General features: G+C 41.2%; 1 protein-coding gene across 2 annotated transcripts; it reads left to right on the top strand.

The window, feature by feature from the left end:
* Positions 1-323: 323 nt before the first annotated feature.
* Positions 324-15,970, top strand: NUDT13 (nudix hydrolase 13). 2 transcript variants are annotated; one of them, XM_054983222.1, is made up of 10 exons: positions 324-390; positions 1,783-1,887; positions 3,946-4,085; positions 4,475-4,582; positions 6,056-6,162; positions 8,162-8,287; positions 9,359-9,470; positions 10,586-10,740; positions 13,004-13,225; positions 14,855-15,970. In XM_054983222.1, exons 2-9 carry the CDS (start codon positions 1,799-1,801, stop codon positions 13,196-13,198), a joined length of 1,032 nt encoding a protein of 343 aa, XP_054839197.1. In that variant the 5' UTR covers positions 324-390; positions 1,783-1,798; the 3' UTR covers positions 13,199-13,225; positions 14,855-15,970. The 2 variants fall into 2 exon arrangements, with proteins under 2 accessions (XP_054839197.1, XP_054839198.1); XM_054983223.1 differs by lacking the exons at positions 324-390; positions 1,783-1,887; positions 3,946-4,085; positions 4,475-4,582; positions 6,056-6,162 and having other exon boundaries at positions 8,202-8,287; positions 9,304-9,470.
* Positions 15,971-20,944: the final 4,974 nt, after the last annotated feature.

Genomic DNA, 20,944 nt, shown 5'->3' with positions numbered 1-20,944 from the left:
TAACATTCCTGCTGCAGAAAAATTCCGGTATATTTAAGTCCATCCCGAATATATTATTAAAGGAATTATTCTTAGTGGAACTACATTTCCAAGAAGGTTAGCTAACGAAGGGAGCTTTAACTCTTGAAAATTTATACTCTGAAATTTTTGCTGGTTTCTAAGTTGCCCCTGGACTCAAATCCTGCTGTTCTACTGCAGACCAACACGGCTGCCTACTAGAAACTACGCTTCCTAGAGATCCGCTTTGGAGCTAAGGATTCTGGACGTTGTAGTTCATATTTAACAGGCACACTGGTGAGGTTCATTCCTAGAAAATCCATGCCGCTCACTGTGGTCGAGCTGTCGCTAAACGTTTCCGGCTGACGGAAACAGCCGTTGGCTTTGCAAACAGTAAGTGCCGGGCGTGTATTTGTCTTGATGTCTTTCCTGACTGGGGCTCAGCTTCTGAGGGAATTGAAATTGATAGGTAGGCTGCTTGGAGGAAACCCAACCTGTATTTTTCGCTTTCTTCATGCAGTTAAGATTTTAACGCCTCAAATGCTGCTTTCTGAAACACAATAATAGGCTTCCTAGGAATTCTGTATGATTTCCTTAACCATAATAATCACTCTTAAACTTATCTTTTTGGAACTCATCTACAGCATGCTCAGATGAAAACAGGGAGTACGTTTGTGTACTGAACACCCCTATTCTCATACCAATGGATTGCTCTCCACCCACTCCGAAAACTACTAGCAGAAAACTTTTCTTTCCCTGCTCTGCTAACGTCTTCTGAAGCAGCCTGAGCTGCTGCTGAAGCGAGTTCCTCCATAAACCCACTCTATTATTTTTACGTTTAGTTTTAGAAGTCTACCCTACGATGGGGCTTTTAATATTTTTACATTGTGACTGTTTACTCTTTAATCAAACACATTCAGCAGCATTTACTATATACAGTTATTTATTAATTTTATTTATTAAAACATTTTTACCCCACCTTTTCTCATAGTTTATGGGAGAGACCAGAATGAAAGGAAAGAAAGCTGATGCACCCTAATTTGTTTTTTAAAGGTTCCATTAAAAGCAAGATAGGGACAGTGAAAAGATACTAAAACAAGGGCCATTTCCAGATGGCTTACCCGAAGCCGCTCCATGCCGCAATGTTGTTGATCGTGCCAGGGAAAACGCGATATTTCGCATTTTCCCCGGCACGATCCACAACATTGCGGCATGGAGCGGCTTCAGGTAAGTCATCTGGAAACGGCCAAGGTCTAAAAGGGATGATGAAATTACATTAAAGGTGGCAAATTTTGCTGTGCAAGCCATACAGATTAGGAAGTATTTTACCGGGGGAAATATTTAAATATTTTATAATGCTAAGGATTTAAATATTTAATAATTTGGTCTTAGGCACTCAGGTTTTAAGGTTTTAAATATTTAAGAATCTGTACCCTGAAATTTTAGTGAATAGATTTGTAAATAATATGACTTACCCTGACTGTAGGTGGTATGCTATTATTGTGTGGTCTATGACCGTAATAAAGATATCTGATCTAAAAGGGATGATGGGAGGTTATCCAGACATTTTACAGCCGTCTCTCATTCATGCATTCCAAAACTAAGTACAGTACTGTTTATATACTCTCACGTCCCTTGTCAAATTGCATGGATTTCTCTGACTCTCTCTGGCATAACCTGTTTTCTATAATAATGACATTGGAAACTGTGGCCATTTATAGCCATAACCATTTTGTGGCTGTTTATAACAACATGTACTACCTTGTTCTTGTTTTTAAACTGTAGCAGCTTCTTTCCCAAGATGATAGTCCCTGTAGCTTGTCATGTGGCATATAGAAAAGTCCCCTCCCTGTGTTACAGGTTCTGTTCCACCTACATCAGGAGAATGAGGTAAGTTCCGGCTCTGGGTGAGGCTCTGAGCTTAGCCCAGTTAAATTCAGTACTATACAGTATTGCTAGCAAGATGAATCCTGTATCATGGCAGTGCTTTCTGATGTACTGTGCAATACGTATAATTGCAGATACCTGAAAGTGTTGATCTTTTGATAAGGTCTGGGGAAAGCAGAATCAGTACTAGTCGCAGAAAAATGTTTTAGGCGTTGTGCTCCCGTGACAAAGGTCTAAGAGCTGAAACCGTTGCTCCTTAAACTTTGCTCCCAGTTCATTTTAAATCATGGCTGAGCAGAAATACAACCTCCCCACCATGCATGGCTGCCCACCTGGAGCTTCATAAAGCTCCTGATTGTTCAGCCTGCTGGGGACTGCAAAAACAAAGAGGTTGTCAGACACCTACCCAATTTGTAGCTGCTGGAGGATGTTCAGCTTGGTAAACCCATATGCTGTGTAGGACTGCTTTAGGATCTATATGCATCTGTCTGGAGCTCTGATTCAGTGCACCCAGCCTCTATAAACCACAAGCCCAGACGAGTGGGTAGTTCAGATCTCAGATGCTTACATGGTAAACAGAGATTCCCAAGACTGGTTTGGGCAATGTACTACATTGAAGGGAAAGCCCTACCAAATAGTGCTTTCTTTCTTGGGCAGTCTTGTCTGCATGTAGGACTTCACACTAAATTGGCAAAATGGTGGGGGGGGGGGCATGCATACCTTTGCGACAGGCATGTCCTCAGTTTTACCAAGTCATTCAAGAGTCTTGCTGGTTTGATACTGAGGAGTGTTTGTACTGTAGTGATGTGTTTATGCAGGTATGTCATCCAATTAATTATACTAGTTGTTGCCTAATGGTTGAGAAAGTGGAACAGAGGCCAAACATCTGGGGTGCTGAGGTGGGACCTGCTTTAATTAAGAGTTATCTTGCATATCTTCCTGCATTTTGCGTACAGGATACATATATATAGTAGGAGAAACAGCAGCTGCTAAAACAGAACGTTGACTTTTCTGCTCATCTCTGCAAAATCTGGGTAAACATCCTGAGATGCTAACCACACTTTTAGCATCTCAAGTTGAAGGAAAGTCTTGTCATCATTGCCATGGACAGCAATAGGAAATTCTGTACGTAGCATTTTCCTTGCAGCTGACATTATTATAGTGTTCATTAATTTACTTACAGTGCAGTCCTAAGCAGAGTTACTCCAGTGTATGCCTATTGATTTCAATGGGCTTCTGCTGGAGTAATTCTTCTTAGGATTGCACTGTTAGTACTTTTTTTCCAATTAATCCAATGAGCAGATGGCAGCATGTATTGTTCCCTCCTCCTACATTTCCCTCCCACAACAACCTTGTGATGTAGGTCAGCCTAAAAAAGTGACTGGCCCAAGGTTATCCAACAAGATTTGTGGCGGAGTGGGGATTTTAACCTGGGTCTCCCAGATCCTGGTACGACACTCTAGTTCAGCCAGCCATGATAGTATGAAACTATTTTGCATCTTCTCTCTCTCTCTCTCTCTCTCTCTCTCTCTCTCTCTCTCGGTGTCTAGTATGTGGTCTGGCTGTAAGTTGTCAACCTAAATAAATGGACAGGAATTGAAGTGGGGGGTGCAAGTCTTTCCACTGATTTTTATCATCCAATTCTCCTCCTTTGTAAACACAAGATAGTTGGGACAAGAAAGGCAATCCTGTCCTCTTATTTGGAAGGTGCTCAGTTGTACCCTATGGGGCTTTACTCTTAAGTAAGAATATTTAGGATAGTTGTCTTCATGGCCTTAATAAGGGAAAGAATGAAAAAAAAATTCTTGATAAGATCTTTGAAAGGTAACCAGACTTGTTCACAGCCAGAAATTGTAAAGAAGGCCTCTTTAAAGACGCTTTAAGCCTCTTAGCAAATAATATGCTATGCTGGATGTTCAGAAATATTGTTGGGTAAATTTTATTCTCTAGTTATTATTAGTGTGTTTTGAGTATCTGGAGATGATGAATGCAGCAGATGCTACCACTGTATAACCTTCTCTTGGTCATCTCATGCTCTTTCTGTTCCTTTTCCCACTGCAGATACATGTTTGAGCTAAAAGAAGACGATGATGCTTGTAGACAAGCCTATAATGCAGGATCTTTCTTCCTGTTTCACAATCTCTCCCCCTTCTTACAGCAAAAAGGAAAAATACTCTTGGCGCCAAAGATAAATGCAGCAGGTAACTAATTTCTCTATAGCAAACAAAGTCTAACCAGGCATGGAGATTGGAAAGTTACTTAATTTTTATGAGAACCACCATATCTATGTGAAGGAAGTATAACACACAAAAAACCATTGCTTGCCTCCAAAGACCCGTGAGAACAGCTCAAGCAGGATGATGGAGGAAGACAGATGAGATCCATAACACTGAAATGTCTATGTTTTTCTAAAACTGTGGTCTCTGGTGTTCAAGCTGGCTTAGGTTTTGCAGGCTTCTTCTGTGTCTTTGTTTCAATGCTGCTGTTCTAGATGGTAGAGCTGGTAAGAATGAATTACATCTGCTGCAATTGTGTCAAGTGTATCTTCTTACTCTTCTTTCTTTTCTTTGATTCCTCTTCTGGTTTTCAGAAGTTAAAAGGATCCTTGTGAAGTTCAGTCAGAGTGAAGAGCGGATGGAGGACTCCATGCTTGTTGGCTGTTCAGACGAGTGTACCCCATACTTTGCTTTGGACCTAGGTTAGAATTGCAGGGCTTCTTGATTCATATTTGCTTATATTTAAATCCCAGCGAGCTTAAGTGGGCATAGGACTATAACCTTAGACTGCCTCCTGACCCTTAGAAGGCTTTGAAAGACTACCTTGTTTAGGAAAGCTTTTAGATCACAAACAAAAAAAATCACCAGTGATCTTAATGCTTTGTAGCTTAGCTTTGAGGATCATTTGATGGAGGGATGACACTGATTTTTATGGTTGCTTTATAGCTGAATCTCTCCTTCCCAGCTCAAAACTAAAAAGCACTCAATGCTTTATCAGTTCCTTGTAGATAAGATGTTCCTTCCTTTGGTCTGTTTTGGCTGCTCCTTTTTTTTACTTTTTCCAGCTCTACCCTATCCTTTGGAGATGAGGCAACCAGAAACACATATGTTATTTCACGTGTACTAATAAATTATAAATATGGGGTTGGATCTAGCAAAAGAGTTAACAGAAGTAGTTGGCAGGGTGGATTCCCCCCCACCTTCTTAAGCAGCTTACAGCTGGTCCCAAAACTTCTCTCTGAAGGATCAGGAGAGCATCACAAGCAAGATATGCCACAGGATGGGGCACTGCAGAGTTGAGCTGGAAGCTGGTAAAACCATCTCCCTCCCTCTCCTCCACGAATGCAAGCCACAAATAGAAGAGGCAGTTTTACCTGATTTCCCCCATTGTCACTTCAGTGCTCCATCTGGTGGCACATTTTGCTGACAAGGCTGTCTAGCCCTCAGGAGCTTCAAGACAAACAGCAGGCTCCTTGTGGGAGGGGAAGGTGGGGGAAGATCCAGTACTCCAAATCCTTTGGTGAAGTGTTCCACTGGATTCAGATTATGCATAGTGAGAGCCAGTTCAGATCTTATGAGTGTGCATGTGAACCTGAGAATTTTTTTTCATTGAACGTCACATTATGCTCTTATACATACCAGTATGGTGTTGTGCTAGGATCTGGGATACTAAGATTTGAATCCCCCTTCTGTCATGGAAGCTCACTGGAGACTGTGGGCCAGTCAGTATAACCTACCCCACATGGTTGTTGTTAGGATTAAATAGAAGACAGGAAAAAGGCATTGTAAGTTGCTTCAGGCCCCCATTGGGAAGAAAAGCAGGGCATAAATAAATAATAATTTTATTTCCTTTTTTTTGCCCATTCACGAAGTTTGAGACATTGGGGTTCCTTGCAGACCACTTAAGATTTTACAGTCCTGAGCAGTTAATGTACTTTGCTAGTTAGAATTCTAACTCCCTCCGTCCCCTTTTAATGAAGTCAGACTGTTTCTCTGAATGTATCTTCATTGGAGAGGGGGGAGACATGTTACTCTGAGCATGATACTGCTGCCTGTGTGACAACAGTATAATTAACTACCCTGCCATAATTATGTGTTGCTAATATGAAATAAAAGGGTGTGGGGTGGGGGTAATAACCAAAATGTCTGATTCCTGCAGATTTGTTGAATTCCAGGATCTTTGGAGAGGGCCACCATTGAATCTGAACTTGGTGGATCATTTGCAGATTTACGGAAAGCATTTTTCCAGTTAGAAGAGGAATATGCAACGCTGATTTCCTCGGTATTTGTTTATTTTATTTATTTATGTTATTTATATTCTACTTTTCCTTCTGGAACTCATGACAGATTACACAGCACAAGTCCATAGGATGGAATTGGATTAGGTTTGCAGACATCTGAAACCAAGCAGAGATCTGAAACAAAGTTGATAAGTACTAACATGACATGTTAAATGATGCAGAAGTTACATAGTAGAATAATGCATAAAGCGACAGTATGTACTGTACACAGTAGTAAAGTCCATAGTCGCTTTCCCCTTATTAAAGAATCTTTCTGAACATTCTGTTATAATATAGCCCTATTACCGTCTGAAAAAGCTCTCCTGAAACATTTAGTACTGCATAGTTTGTGGAATGCCTGGAGAGCGGAAGCCTTCCTGACCTCATAGGGTGGGGGCTGCGAGTATGTATGTGTATCGGCAGTTGTTGACCTTGCCCATCTGCAGGGCATTGCTCAGACGAGCGAAGGTTTCATAGTGAAAAATAGGGAGTGAAGCAGTCCCGCAGATACAAGGTTCCAAGACCATGAAGGGCTTTGGATGTGATACACCTTATGTCTGTTAACATGCATATTAATGCTGGAAAGCTGTAGGCAAAGATTTAGTTGTTGTTTCACATCAGAATCTGAAAAGTCATCTTCCTTTCCTCTACAGTTTCCTAGCCTCCGTTCATTGTTTCTCCCAGTTTTCTTTTCTTCTCTGTGAAACACTCTCTCTTCCAACATCCTGAATGTATACTAGGGATCCTGACAGTGTTTTGCCATCTTCTGGGCATGGAGTAAGAGTCACTGGGTGTGTGTGGTGGGGGAGGTATTTGTCAATGTCCTGCATTATGCAAGGGGTTGGACTAGATGACCCTAGAGGTCCCTTCCAACCCTATGATTCTGTCCCCTGACTCTCTTTGCATAGGCGCATTGCTTTGTTCTTTTCTAGAACCAGAGAATTCATCATAGAGACTTTTAGGGTCAAGAATTCATTAGGACTTTATTTGTACTACACCCTTTCCCCCAGTGGGGACTCAAGATGGTGTACATCATTCTCCTCCATTTTATCCCAACAACAAACCTGTGAGGTAGGTTAGGTTAAGTATGTGTGACTGGCCCAAGATCATTACATACAATGATACAGATTATTAGAACAATTCTATGAATGAATCAGAACTATTTCTTATGTTCTGGGTCATCCCTTTTATGGTAAAATCATGGAATTTTACAGCAGAATAGCAGAAAAGTCCAGAGACGTACTTTTTACGTCTTCGGTGTCACATGGGAAATAACTCTTATGAAAGTGTCCCAATAGAATGACAGCTGATAGTTACCACTTTGTAAGATAGCAAGGCAGAGTGGAGTTTGCAGCTGTGAAAGACCCCTGAGAAACATGAAGAATACAACTTGAGAAACATTACACTGCTTCCTAGAACCCAGAAGGCAGCCAAAAAGCGATTGTCAGTGATTGAAAAATGCTGGAGAAATGGATATGTAAAGCAATTCATTAGGGAGAAAATCTGAATTCACAAACTCACATAGATGATCTTGAGTTGCTAGGTGTTGAGAGAGAATTTGCATATAAGACACAAAAAAAAAACCCTGTGGAACTTCTGAGACTGTTGGGTTTGGATTGGGGAATCTAAGTTCAAATCCTTTTTTGGCTTTGAACTGATCTCTCTCTCTCTCTCTCTCTCTCTCTCTCTCTCTCTCTCTCTCTCTCTCTCTCTCTCTCTCTCTTTCTCTCTCTCTCTCTCTCTCTCTCTCTCTCTCTGTGCCTAACCTTCCTGATCTGAAGGTTTTTACTGACATACTACCCTGACCTTCTTAGAGGAAAGATGTCCTAAATAAAATATGAATTTTCAGGAGCAGTGGTTTTACAAATGGAGCTTTGATGTTTTTTTCCGTAGAGCATGCGTGAGGTAGTTATTGTGGTTTCATCAGGAGAGTTGCAGTGCTCTTCAGAATATTCCAGAGAGAGCTTCATAACCTTGACTTGGGAATATTGGTATTTGTAGGCTCAGGCTCTCCTTCGCTGGCATAACAACAACCAGTATTGTGGAAAAACTGGGCAGCCCACCAAGAAGAACCTGGCTGGGAGCAAACGGGTCTGCCACAGCAGTGAAATCATCTATTACCCACAGGTGAGCATCTGAGAGGAAAGGGAGAAGTCCTAGCACCATATATGCAGCTAGCCAGGAGTCTTTAGCCTAGAACTTACTTCACTTCTTGTGGACTGCCCTTGGGACCCTTTAGGAGAGCAGTCACTGAAGAGAGGAAAATGGTTTACTTTGTTGCTAGAAAGTAGCCTAGTGGAATATGCTGAACTCAGCTTTTCTCTCCCTCCTTTGCCCCCCCCCCCCCAGGCAAAGCAAGGAAGGCCACTCTAAGTGTCTCAGCAAAAGCAGAGGAATTTAGTGATGTGAAAAATCTGAAGCCAACCTGGTCTGCTCAGTCCTTTTGTGGGCTTTAAGGTAGCAAGAAGAATGCCCGTTTCCTGAGTGGCTGCTTCGGCAAGCCTGCAGAAGCAGTTGTGTCTGAAACCATCCTTTAAGGCACATGTAGCTGTAAGAGGGGTCTGGTCAGGTGTGCAGGAGGAGGAGGAGGCTGATCCAGTGTAGGGAGCTTAGGACTTGGCCCTGGAGAGTCTGCAGGGCCCAATTTGGATCAGGATTGTGGCAGTTCAGCCCGGTGGAGCAAAGGGTGGCTGCCTTGGGCCATTCCAAGTTGGGAAAATGGCATGAGGGGGAGGCTTATAACCTCTCCCTGTAGTATGTTTTTTATATGAATCCATGTGCCCCAAAATTAAATCTTAAACAGTGCAATCCTATGCAGAGTTACTCCACTGTAAGCCCATTGATTTCAGTGTTTTTAGACTGGAGTAACTCTGCATAAGATTGCACTTTAAAATTCGCTGGAAGCGCTGTACCTCAAACGCCCAGCACACCTCTGGTAAGGCCTCCAGTCTTTGGCTTGGCTGGCAAAAACTCTGAGGCTGACAGCAGAATAGCAGCAAAGCCCCCAGTAGATTATTGGCTCTCATTATTTTGCTCCAACCTCTGCCTATAAAAGCTAGAGCATTCTGAGTGGGTGCCATAATATTGTTCAGTTACACCTCTGCGGTACTCTGGTTTGAATTGTTTTTTTGATTTCTACCTAGTGGTTGGCTGGTCTCAAGGCTGCCATCTGACTTGCTCTGCTTTGGGCCACTTTAGATGTCTCCAGTGGTTATTACTTTGGTGTCTGATGGAAGTCGGTGTCTTCTTGTACGGCAAGAGTCATTTCCTAGAGGGATGTACAGTGCTCTGTCTGGCTTCTGTGATGTGGGTAAGGACACATGTGACCCCGTTTGATATACGCATGCATGCACAGTATTTAATTATGTGCCACAGTGTAGTGTGTGGTGCTCACTCAGCACAGAGGCCCGCACTAGGAATATACCATGAGTTGTGGGAGTGAGAACAAACTAGTTTATAACACTGCATGCAGTTTGCCATAATTTATGAACCTTGCAGATACCAGTCAACTGTTAATGGAAATATTGCTGTTCAAAGTTGTCTCAAATATGGATACAACTGAGTCGACTCTTAAAATTCCTTCATAGACATTAATGTAGGGGGAAATCTTCCTTCAGGTTTTTTTGCTCTTGTATTTTCGGCATATTTACCACCATGACATAACTTTTATTTTAAAGGAAGAAGGCATTCGTCCATATATCTTAGTACTGTCAGCTGATTGATGGCAATAGTTCTATGTCATGGTCTTGGGCAGAAGTCTTTCCCAGATGTGGAATAGAGTATTATGCAGTTAATAATGTATTAATGTTTGGAGGTGACACCATCTGGCCCCTGCTGGAGTCCGGAAAGAAGAACCTCGATTTGGTTGTTGTAAGATGGCGGCTGGAGTGATTGCAGTGAAGGCCTCTAGGCCTGAGTTGCATATTCTGTCAATAAGCATCGAAGTTCCATCATAAGAGGCCGGGATCAATTCTTTGGGGGACCCGGAGAATCTTTCTCTCATTATGACACCAGTTTCCTGAAATTCTTTAACTGGACATGACTGGAGGTGAACCAGGAATTTTAAACATGCAAAGCATGTGATTTATTATTATTTCAGTATTTATTTTAAATACTGTTGGATGCGTTCATGCTCCCATATACAGAAGAATCCTAAAAATACGCACATCTGTAGGTCACCTGAGGCAATGCTTTCAGAAGTACAGATCAATGCCACAAGTCAGCTATGTCTTGAAGGCAGCACGCGCACGTGCACGCATGCACACACAAACACACTTACTTATATGGTCCACACATCACCAGAATAGCTTTTTATGATGATGTTCCAGTAAGCCACCAGTCGAGGGTCTAAGTAAGGTTCTCCATTTGTAGTTATTAGCAAAGGTCATTTCTCATATGACATGAAGCTCAGCTTTCTGTTCCTAGGTGAGACTCTGGAAGAGACAGTCAAACGGGAAGTGGCTGAAGAGGTGGGATTAGAAATCGAGTCTCTCTGGTATTCTGCTTCTCAGCACTGGCCATTCCCGAACAGCTCGTTAATGATTGGTTGTCATGCCATGGTGTGTCCACAACAGAGCAAGGTAAGACGTGAGGCCAGGGTGGCTCCTTTTCATGTTTAATGACTTTCTCTTGATGTGGAGGCTACCAAACTTTTATTGACTCGTGTTATTGAAAGCATTCATCTTCCACAAATAAGCCTCATTCCTCTTCTTGTATGCAAGACTGGCAGTGTATTGTATTTTGTATAAATTGAGCTCCATCTCCTAATCCCCCATACCTCTGCACTTAATCTAGTCATTTCAGCTTCCTCTTCGTAAATAGACTGGGGAGTACAATTCCTTGTTTATGTACTCATAATACAAGATGCTTGTGCAATGTTGAAATATTATTTTATGGCCTAAAGTGGGCATCTTTCTAGGATTTTATATAGCCTGCCGGTATTTTATTTATTTATTTAGATTCCTCTTTTCTCCCCAGTGGGGATCCAAAGCCATATACAACATCTTTCTCCTTTCTTTCAATTTTATCCTCATAACAACATCCCTAAATCATAAGTTAGGCTGAGAGAATGCGCAACTGGCCCAAGGTCAGTATGTACAAAGTACAAACCATAGAAATAGCCATTCATGAGCCACAAGCTAAAAACCTATCGTGAAATGTTGTTTAAAATGCATTTGAGTGTTGCTCAAAGAAAAGTACCCCTGCCGCAATCAAGATTGTTAGTTTTAGGAGCTGGTCACCAAGAAGTTGTTTCAGGGAAGCTGCAAAAGGCAGGTAATCTTGCTTGAAGGAGTGATGTTACTCTTGGACTAGCCCTTCTTTGCTGGCATACCAGCTTCTTTCCCCTGAGCTTCCTCTATGCAATTGCAAAGAAGCAGATACTACAAAACCACTGCAATTCTCCTGCCCTCTTGCAAAGGTTGCCTCCCCCACTTCCTGGAAAAAATATCTAGGAGAAATAATGTGATAAAGGAAACTAACTCACAGATTATTAGTGGGTGGCAGAAAGGTATTTTTAATTATGGGCAAGAATAGAAGTATTTACAATATTTAAACATTTAAAATTGTTAACATTACATTATTTCAAAAATGCTTTAAAGTTTTTATATGGTGGTGTTTTCAGGCCAGGGCTGTGGACAGCCATATTTGAATTTAGATTGGGGGTGTGATTTCTACAATAATACAATATTTCCCATTAAGCTGAATCCATAGACTGACTCTGAAAGTTACTAGTTTAAGACCTGGGATCTGTGACACTTATATACGTGGTGAAATGGATGACCTGCGAAGCCTCAATCGTCAGTTGACTTATAAACGAAAAACCACATGGATAATTGTCCCCAACTATGTTGCCAAGCCCTGTCGTGCTCCCTGATATACTATGAGAGTTGCAACCAAAAGAGGTATTCAATTCCAGGTGAAGCCTCAGAGCCAAGATTTTTTTAAGCAATTTGAACACAAAAATTAAACAGTAACACTTCTAGATAAATCTCACGAGTTCCAAAACAGCTAGTCTGTTCCTGTCTGGAAACTAAACTACATCATTAACATCCCGCTAGAGCTCCCTTGGTCAGTATGAGCTCTGATTCTCAAAAGCTCATACCCTGGAGATCTAGTTGGTCTCTATGGTGCAACTGGACTCGAACTATGCTCTTCTACTGCAGACTAATATGGCTACCTACCTGAAACAGTCTCCATATTACAAGGTGATTGTGCTGTGTGGCTCTGTGGTTTAAAGTACTACTAACAGTTCTGGGTACATTTTCTTTCCCAGCCCTACTTTCCCGTCCAAACTGTTTGTCAAGTCTTGGTTACTGGTATATATTCAACATATTATATAGGATAGGATCATGCCTACCTTATTATAAGAATATACTTAGTGTATATTATTCACATTAAGAAAAATTACGGGCACTTAAGAAGGGTGTGACAATTTTTAGTAATACTCCTCTCTTGATGTAGATGGGGGTCTGCTGACAAAAATTTTTTTGGGGGGGGAAACTGTGTGGGCTGAGTGGGCTGCAGTGTGTGTGTGGTGGGGGGTCAGCAAAAATCACCATCTGCATGCACTGCATGGTTGGATACAGGCCAGTGTTTATATGAGTCTGGGTGGTTCAAGTGCTGCATAATCTTGGTAATCTTTACACCAGCTCAGTAATATGCTAGTATTATCATCCTACATTGCAGATGGAAAGAACTGGCCACCTGATGAATTTTTGGGATTTGAAGTATAGAGACTCCCTGTTTATCTTAACCATAGTACTATATTAGCGTTCATTATGTCAACCCTTTGTTGTTGTTTTGGGGAATAGTTTTATATCTTTTATATCTTTTCTCTTCCAGATCAGTATCAATAGACAGGAACTAGAAGCTGCCAAGTGGTTCAGCCTTGAGGAGGTGGAACAAGCCCTTAGAAGGGAACCAAAGCCTTCCCAAGAAAGGGATAACAGCCTCTCCTTTTGGGTGCCACCTAAGCAAGCCATCGCCCACAGGTTGATTCAGGAGTGGGTTAAGAAGCAGGCCGTCATACGTGCTTAGTGACAACAATTCAGCCTTTGGTTCCCAGTAAGCTGCCAGATGCCAGTAGTTATTTTAAAAATTTTTCAGTGGCCCTCCAAGAATGTATATATATATTTTTTCCAGGACCTTTGTTGCAGGAAAAAGGTATACCTTTTTTGCATAAGATCTACAACAGTGGTTCCCAACCTGTGGGCCTGGGACTCCTGAGTGTGTGTGTGTGGAGTTATTGCAAGGGGTCCATAAAACCATGCAGCTCGAACAGGTTTCTTCCTCCTCCCTACCTGTTTCTTTCCCCTGGGCTTGCCTCCATGGCAGCCATGTCTCCCCCAGCTCTGTGTAGGGCCAGCTTCTGGCTGGACTTCATCTTCCAGGCAGCTTGCTGCAGCGTGACCATACCTCCCTAACTGAGTCCACCTGCTCTGAGCCCCCATACAGGCAGCATCAGGCCAGCCGCAGCTGTGGGCCCCAAAGTGTGCACTAGCCCAGGAAGGCTGCCTGCCTACTCTCAAGGAGAGCCATTCCTCATGAGAGTCTTGGGTGGGAGCCTATTGGCTCCGATTGTCCGCTCCTTTCCGTTTTCAGTGACAGCTGGAAATGATTACACTTCAAATGGAAGTGTGGGCTGTGGCCCTTTAAAGAGCCTCTTCTGCTGGGCTTCCTTGTGTGTCTGTTGATTAGCTTCCCTGGCCTCTCTCACATCTCCACCAGCTGGAGAAAGCCCTGAGCTGCATAAAGCAGCCATCAGGAGACAAGAGCTTCACCAGGATGTGGCGTCTCCCTCTCAGCCTTCCCAGGGCAGCCTGGTAAGTGCAGGGGGAGGAGCAACCATCCCTGGAGAGGGTGCCATCCCACCTTTACAAAGAGCAGCCTCCCTACACATTATTATCCGTTCGTAAATTGCCAGTTCGATGAAGGCAGATTACATTATCAGATGTGGAAAAGACCTGCAGCTTAACACACGGGCCCAAAGGTCTGCCAGCATATTCTGGTGATGAGGCCCCCCCTTCTTCCAACCCAAGTGCCATTGCTAAGGCCACAGGTGGTGGTGGGGAGCCAAGCAAGCATCCCTTGATCGTGCCTGGAAACAGCACAACGTTCTCTACAAGGAACGTTCTATATTGGCCTTTAATCATTATTTGTGTTGGATTCTGATTCCCGAATGCTCTTTTGAAAGCCAAATTATCACTAAAAAGCAGGGTTAAAGTCAAAATAAATAAGCATCCCCCAATTGTTCTGTCAAGGGCTGAAAGCTTGTTGAGCTCATTGTGAAAGTGGATTTTCTGCCGTTGTTGCATTCAAATATAAATACCAAAACAAGCTGGATGTAGAACCAGATATAAAGTTGAAAATGTCATTGCTTCAACCAGACTTCCAGCCTCTGAAAGCTGCAAAACAGCACCAGCCATCTCATTTAAACGACTCAGAATAAGACATCAGCAAACATACCTTCTGTAGACTGAACAAATAATATATTTTGCTTGAATATGTATTACTGTTTTTTAGATGCTGTTGTGATTAATAAAATATGAATCCATTTAAAAGCATTACTGAATTCATAGTAGATTTTTGTCATGATGTAGTTTCTCAGTCAACGGATGCTCATAGTATAATTACTATCATGTGGGGGTCCATGAAAGTTTTTCACATTAAAAATGGGTTCTTGTACTTGAATAGGTTGGGAACCACTGCTCTGGGATAGATCCTGGAAGATGATATCACCTGAAAGAGGATTACACACCCAGTAACTGAACAGTGCTGCCTTCCCCAACATCCCCGAAGGAACACTCCTATGTTAATGAAGAGGACCAGGTCATCTGTTAAAACTGCCTCTGTTTGCTAAGCATGCTTTCTTCCCTGGATCTATTGTCAGTGAATTGTGTTTGATTTCCTGTAATATGATCTATTTTGCAATCAGTGAAGCGGTACCAGTGTCTTGGAGCTATGTCTACCTGGCAAATACCCTAGAATTGCAATTTATGGTGAAAGCCAATTTGGTTGGGAGTGTCAGATTTATCTGTTGCACAACTTCCTCACGGAAGAATAACGATTATGGGCCAAACCAAAGTATGATTAACCTAAACGTTGCTTCCTTTCCAGCACTGGTTGCAACCTGAACTGTACAGATGGATGAATTTTTTAGTAGCCCAATGAACTCATTAAAAATATATGTGGCCCATTTGCTCAATCTTACTGCTGCTTTTCACTGAACGCGTTGACTTTCTGGCCAGATCCACCCCATCCATTTGAATCTAGAGAAAGCAGATTCAGGTTGCATAATTTTGGGTAGATTGCTCTCATCTTAAATAATTAAAAATTGAATAAAAATCTTGTTGGTCTGATGCTCCAAGGGATTCAGGACCCAAATTGAGTAGTGGAGGAGGAGGATATGATGCCGTTCTTTATTAGAGGAAAGTTTGGTTAATTGGTTAATCAATATTTGATTAAAGATTAGGAATTTGCCCAGTTTATTTATATACTGTGAGACAGTGTAAATGCTAGGTTCAGCCTAATTTTGGTACACTTTTTTCCCTTTCCACTTTTGAGTAGATAATAGACAGTGCCTAAGAAAACGGATTAAGTGTGTGGGAATCTGAATCTTTTCCCCAACCTAACGGGGGGGGGCTTTAAACTTAATTCCCCCAGAGATACTAATTGTATTAATTCAGTTTTTATATAGCTAACAATAAGACATCCATTCAGTGAGCTGAGCAAGCAGGTCTACTCGGAATCCTGTTCAGGTCTATTAATAGGGCTTGCTTTCAGGAAAGTGTTCTTAGGATTGTACTATTAAAGGATGATGCTTTTAATGAGAAAAACTGAAGCTGCCTCATGTATTTTTATTATGAGAACTCTTCTTTAGAGGAATTGTCTAAATACAAAGGTCAATGCCCAGAAAGCTGCTTCTTAAGCACCTGCAAATGACTTTTATTAGCCCCGGGGATTTTTCAGGTCTTTGAGAAGCTGACTCCTTTGTCATATAGCGATTGCTTTTGAACTCTGTTTAGAAAGAGGCAACAGAAAACAACTGATTGAGAAAGGAAAACAATTTGTGCTTGCGGGGTTAATGTTATGAGGGTTTTGGGAGGGATCATGGACAACTTGTCCTAAACAGATTAATTCTGTGCCTCATTTGGGCTCCTAGGAAGAGTTCCCATCTGTTTGAATGGTGGTAATATTTATGTGTAGCAATAATACACATTTATTTAATTGATACATTGTTTTTTGCCTGAAAATTACCACTAGGATTGATGGCATTGTAATAAGCTCTCCCAATTTCAAGGCCAATGAGTAGGATCCTCATAGCTCGAGTGAGCAGTGTTCATGGAAATGAACTTTCCTGCCTCATCCCTTGTATTCCCACCCAAACAGGGTCAGCAAAGTGGCAAACATCAAAACAGTAGAACAGCATTTAAAAAAATATGTATATAGAAAATATTTAAAAATGGAATTAAAAAAATATAGACATACAAACAACTACACAACTAGGGTGAAGGCCCAGTATAGACTCCTCATGTAGTTTGCTAGATGACCTCGCCCCAAATTGTGCCCCTGCACGGCTGATTAATATGCGAAAGGATTGGAGACTGCAGCTGGAGGGACAATTGGCAAAAACTGCCCTCCCCCATTGACAGAAGCACCTTTCACCAATGAAAAATGTGGGTGGATTCGCCTCAGTGTTTTATCTCAATTGACTTTACCTGAAAGGGTTTCAAAATTCTCCATTGGCAACAACAGGGATGGAATTGTAGAATCTGATTTATATGAACAAAAGGGATTCATCATTGGTATGCAGCAAAGTATTGTGTTTATTCCACTGATTTAAATATTTAAAATATTTTTATTCCACCCCCAATATGATATTAAAAATGTGTAGCAAATTGTCAGTAATACAATACAATGAAATCTACTTAAAACACCATATACAACTGAAGACCAACATAATGTCAGGCCAGAAGAAGCACAACAGATGCACTATTGCGAGATGGGCAATTAACAACAGGAACGGGGCACACAAACGTATGTTACAAAAGCATTGCTGAACCGATTTCAACGAGTGCCTCAAAGATAATGGAGAAGGTGCCTCCGTCTCTCCCACAGGAGGGAGCTCCATAAATGAGATCATTGAACAGAAAAGTCATTTTTCTGGTCACCACTCAGGCACATGGAAAAGGACCATTGAAATTGACCTCTGTTGGCTTGCAGGTTTGTATGGGTCAGTGCAATCCTGCAGGTATCCCAGGATCAAAGTGTTTGGCGCATTAAAGCGCCAAACTTACCATGAGCCAATTGAGATCTTTTAATATTCTGCTCATTAAAATGAGTTGAGTCCCGTACAACTGTTCTGTTTGTAGTGCTGCATATCTTTGGTGGAAGGGAGTCATCCACTAACGGAGGAGGATCTTCCTGCAGTGGAAAAACCTCACCCAGTGGTTCCATGCAGATATTAAACTGTGTGGGATTGAACACAGTGTGCTATAAAACCTTGTCGCAGCAGAACTACCACAGAGTCAAACAAAACTCCCATAGCCCCACCCTGTGGCAACTACCTGTGAGTGTCATCTTTGGGATGCAGAGCTTCTAATTTGCATTTCTGATAGACTATCTAAAAGGATACCATAGTCAATAGCATTAAAAGTTGCTAAGAGGGCCCGAAAAATTAACAAGGTCTCACTCTTTCAGTGGAGTAACCAAGCCAGCTTCAGATCCCACAGAGGGCCTCATGCTAGGCTGAAATGGGTCTAGGATCAATCATCCTTGGAGATGGGTTGCCATCTGCTGCTCAAGCAGCTTGCTTGCAATGATAATAAGGACTGCTTTGCTGAATGGCACAAGCACAGTGAAAAGGGACAACCTGACATCTTCTGCTTTCCAATCAAATTAATTCTCTAAGTGATGTTCCTAGAATATGGAATGGTATACACTTTCATGGATCCAGGAGACAAATTCCAAAGGATTTCTTCTTTTTATTAACTAATATATATTCAGATAGTACAGGCAAAAACAAAAACAAAATGAAACAAATATTAATTAATAGAAGGCAAATGGAAAGGCTCTATCTTGAACTTTGTTATTCCAAAAAGTAATAAATAATATCCAATGTTTATGAAACTTATCCAAATTGTAAAAATGTGAATGCTTAAAATGTGAAAGCTTGGAAAGCTGCAATGTGCTAAAAACTATAAAACCAGCTGCCTCCAGATGGTGGTTCTTTTTCTTTCCAGTTTTCAGCAATTGCCATTTTTGCAGCTGTAAGTAAACTCAGAACCACTTCCATATCGGCGGGGGCTACATACTCTTCTGAGATAACCCAATAAAATAACCTTGGCTTTGGAAAGAACAGTATTTCCCAACATCTCATTAATAAACTGAACTACTTCTTGCCAAAAGAAACCCCCGAATTTGGGGGCATGTTCAAAAATATGCAGCAAATCAGTGTTTAACCTATCACATCTCCAACAATTATGTTCCTTATTTTCAGTCTGGAAGGAGTTAGGAACCACTGAAATAAGATTTTTGAAAAACATTCTTTTGAACTTAAGTTATATTATGCCAGATCCATGGAAATTCACCCTAATTAATATACTAATATTCAGATCTTTCTCCCATTTCTTAGTATATCCAACCAAATTTAATAGCAGAGAATATATTTTTATATTTAGGATTTTTAAAATCACTGGTTAGAAGTATGCCCACTGGACTTACCAAATACCGTTTTCAGCATCCAACATGAGTGCAGGTTAACTAATTTTTAAAATCAGTTTATAGCAGAAACTATAAACAATATTTGCAGTACAAGCAGTTAAAAAACTACTTCCCCCTTCCTCTTTTGTGTATTTCCTGATAAATATGAGGAAAATGATTTTTCTCTTAATTGCATGTGAAGAAAGGAGCTGTGACTTGCTAAAGGTCGTACTGGAATAAATAGTGTCAGTCTTTAAGTTGCCACTGGACTCCCTATTTCCCCTCAGCCTGGCAAGATGGCATTGCTGTTTGGAAGTAGTGCCTGTTTCAGCTTGTAGGTGTTATCTAAAAACAGCCTGCTTTTTTATTTCAGGACTATTATCTATTCATATGCAGAATGAATGAATCAATCAAAATTCCTACCATGAATCAACATCTTAACTTCGGTCACAGCCCTAATATATATAAATGCATACATGAGCACATACATAAAGGGCTAGTGCGGGGAAGTGGGAGCGTTTGCAAGATTAAGAGATCAACAAACGTTCTGAATGCAATGCCGTATGAGAGTCAATCATCAACAGATACAGGGACTACTGGAAGAGCTTAAGCATTTGTTTTGTTTTTGCAATCATTAAATGATTGTTCAGGGTCATAAAGTAGAACAGGCCTGTTTTTACTGCTGTGGAGTTTGATGATTTCTTTTTAAAGTCAAAATATTTGGATGTACCAACTCTAGCCCAGGAATTTTTCCATGTCAAATGTATGTGGATTTTCCATTCCAGTGTAACAATTTCCGCATACATTTCTTCACAGGAATTGTATTCCAATTGTATTCCCTTGGTTTAAAAAAGTTCACATTAGACCCAGCTCTAACTCTAGTATCAGTAATTCTATTCACTAGATAAATATATGCAAATGCCAGTCCAGTTAAATTTTTTAAAAACCGTCCCTGCTCAAAGAACCCTGAAATCATAAGCCCATTGGCAGCTGAGAAGTTTCTATCATATTACGCAACTCTCTCTTGGCACACAGTGTGGACCATCCCTCCTTTTTTCCCTTGGTGCTTGCTCGCAATGGAGTGGCATTCAGGGCTTTTAGCAGATTAGCAGATGCCCTCATACTCTGGCCATGTTTATTATTTGCCAGAGCTTGAGCTTTTAAAGTTTTTGCAGGAATAACAGTGGGGTTACTTTTTATTCTATTTCTGATTCTGTTGCTGTTTATCTTGTGTTGGGTGTTGTCTGTGTAGATAAAAATATATCTCCTTTGAGGCTAAAGTGCTCTGCATCTGAACTACATTTTCCTTTGCAAACAACAAAAAGAAGTTTCATCAGCCCAGATTCCTTCTCCGTCTGGGAAGATTGCCTGGGTATTGCTTCTAAGCAGTGGTCAAATGTTACAAGGATACTAAATTGCAGAGTTAAACAATATTCACTGAATATATACAGTTGGTTGAATGATTATTTAGTATATTACATTTATCATGCAATGCATCCTAAAGACTCATGCTAGCTAATTTAACACATACAAAATGCAATTTCAATGATTTAAAATATCATTAGGAGCCCTAGTTTTCTGTCACTTTGTCCTCGTCCTAATGAACGAGCTTAGATAGGTCTTAAAAGCACTTTCTGCAACAGGCATGGACTTAGTGAGTTTCAAGGAAAGGGAGGGCTAACAACCGAGACCACCTCTTTGCATTGCCCTTGATCCGAACATTAAAGATGTGTCCTCAGTTGAACTTGTTATTGCAATGTGTACAGAGGCCATCTTAGAAGTCTCTTAAGATATACCTACTTCTTTCTGAATCCAGCTGCGTGGATTGTACTAGGAAGACGCCAGAGTCTTCCTGGTATAATTCAAGGTGCTGGATGGAAGCTTGCTAGAGACCGTGGACCAGTCACGTAGTCTTAGCTTAACCTACCTCACTGGGTTGTTGTGATGGAAAACTAGAGAATGATGTAAGCTGCTTTGGGTCCCCACTGGGGAGAAAGTTAGGGTATAGATGACTTTTAAAAAAGAGGTCAGTGTTGGCACAGAGAAATGTATTCTCAGTACACTACCCTACTTCAGTTAATA

Source organism: Eublepharis macularius, chromosome 6 (genome assembly GCF_028583425.1).
Source record: "Eublepharis macularius isolate TG4126 chromosome 6, MPM_Emac_v1.0, whole genome shotgun sequence".
NCBI lineage: Eukaryota > Metazoa > Chordata > Lepidosauria > Squamata > Eublepharidae > Eublepharis > Eublepharis macularius.
Note: the sequence above shows the minus strand (reverse complement) of the source record. Positions and strands in the feature narration are given on the sequence as shown.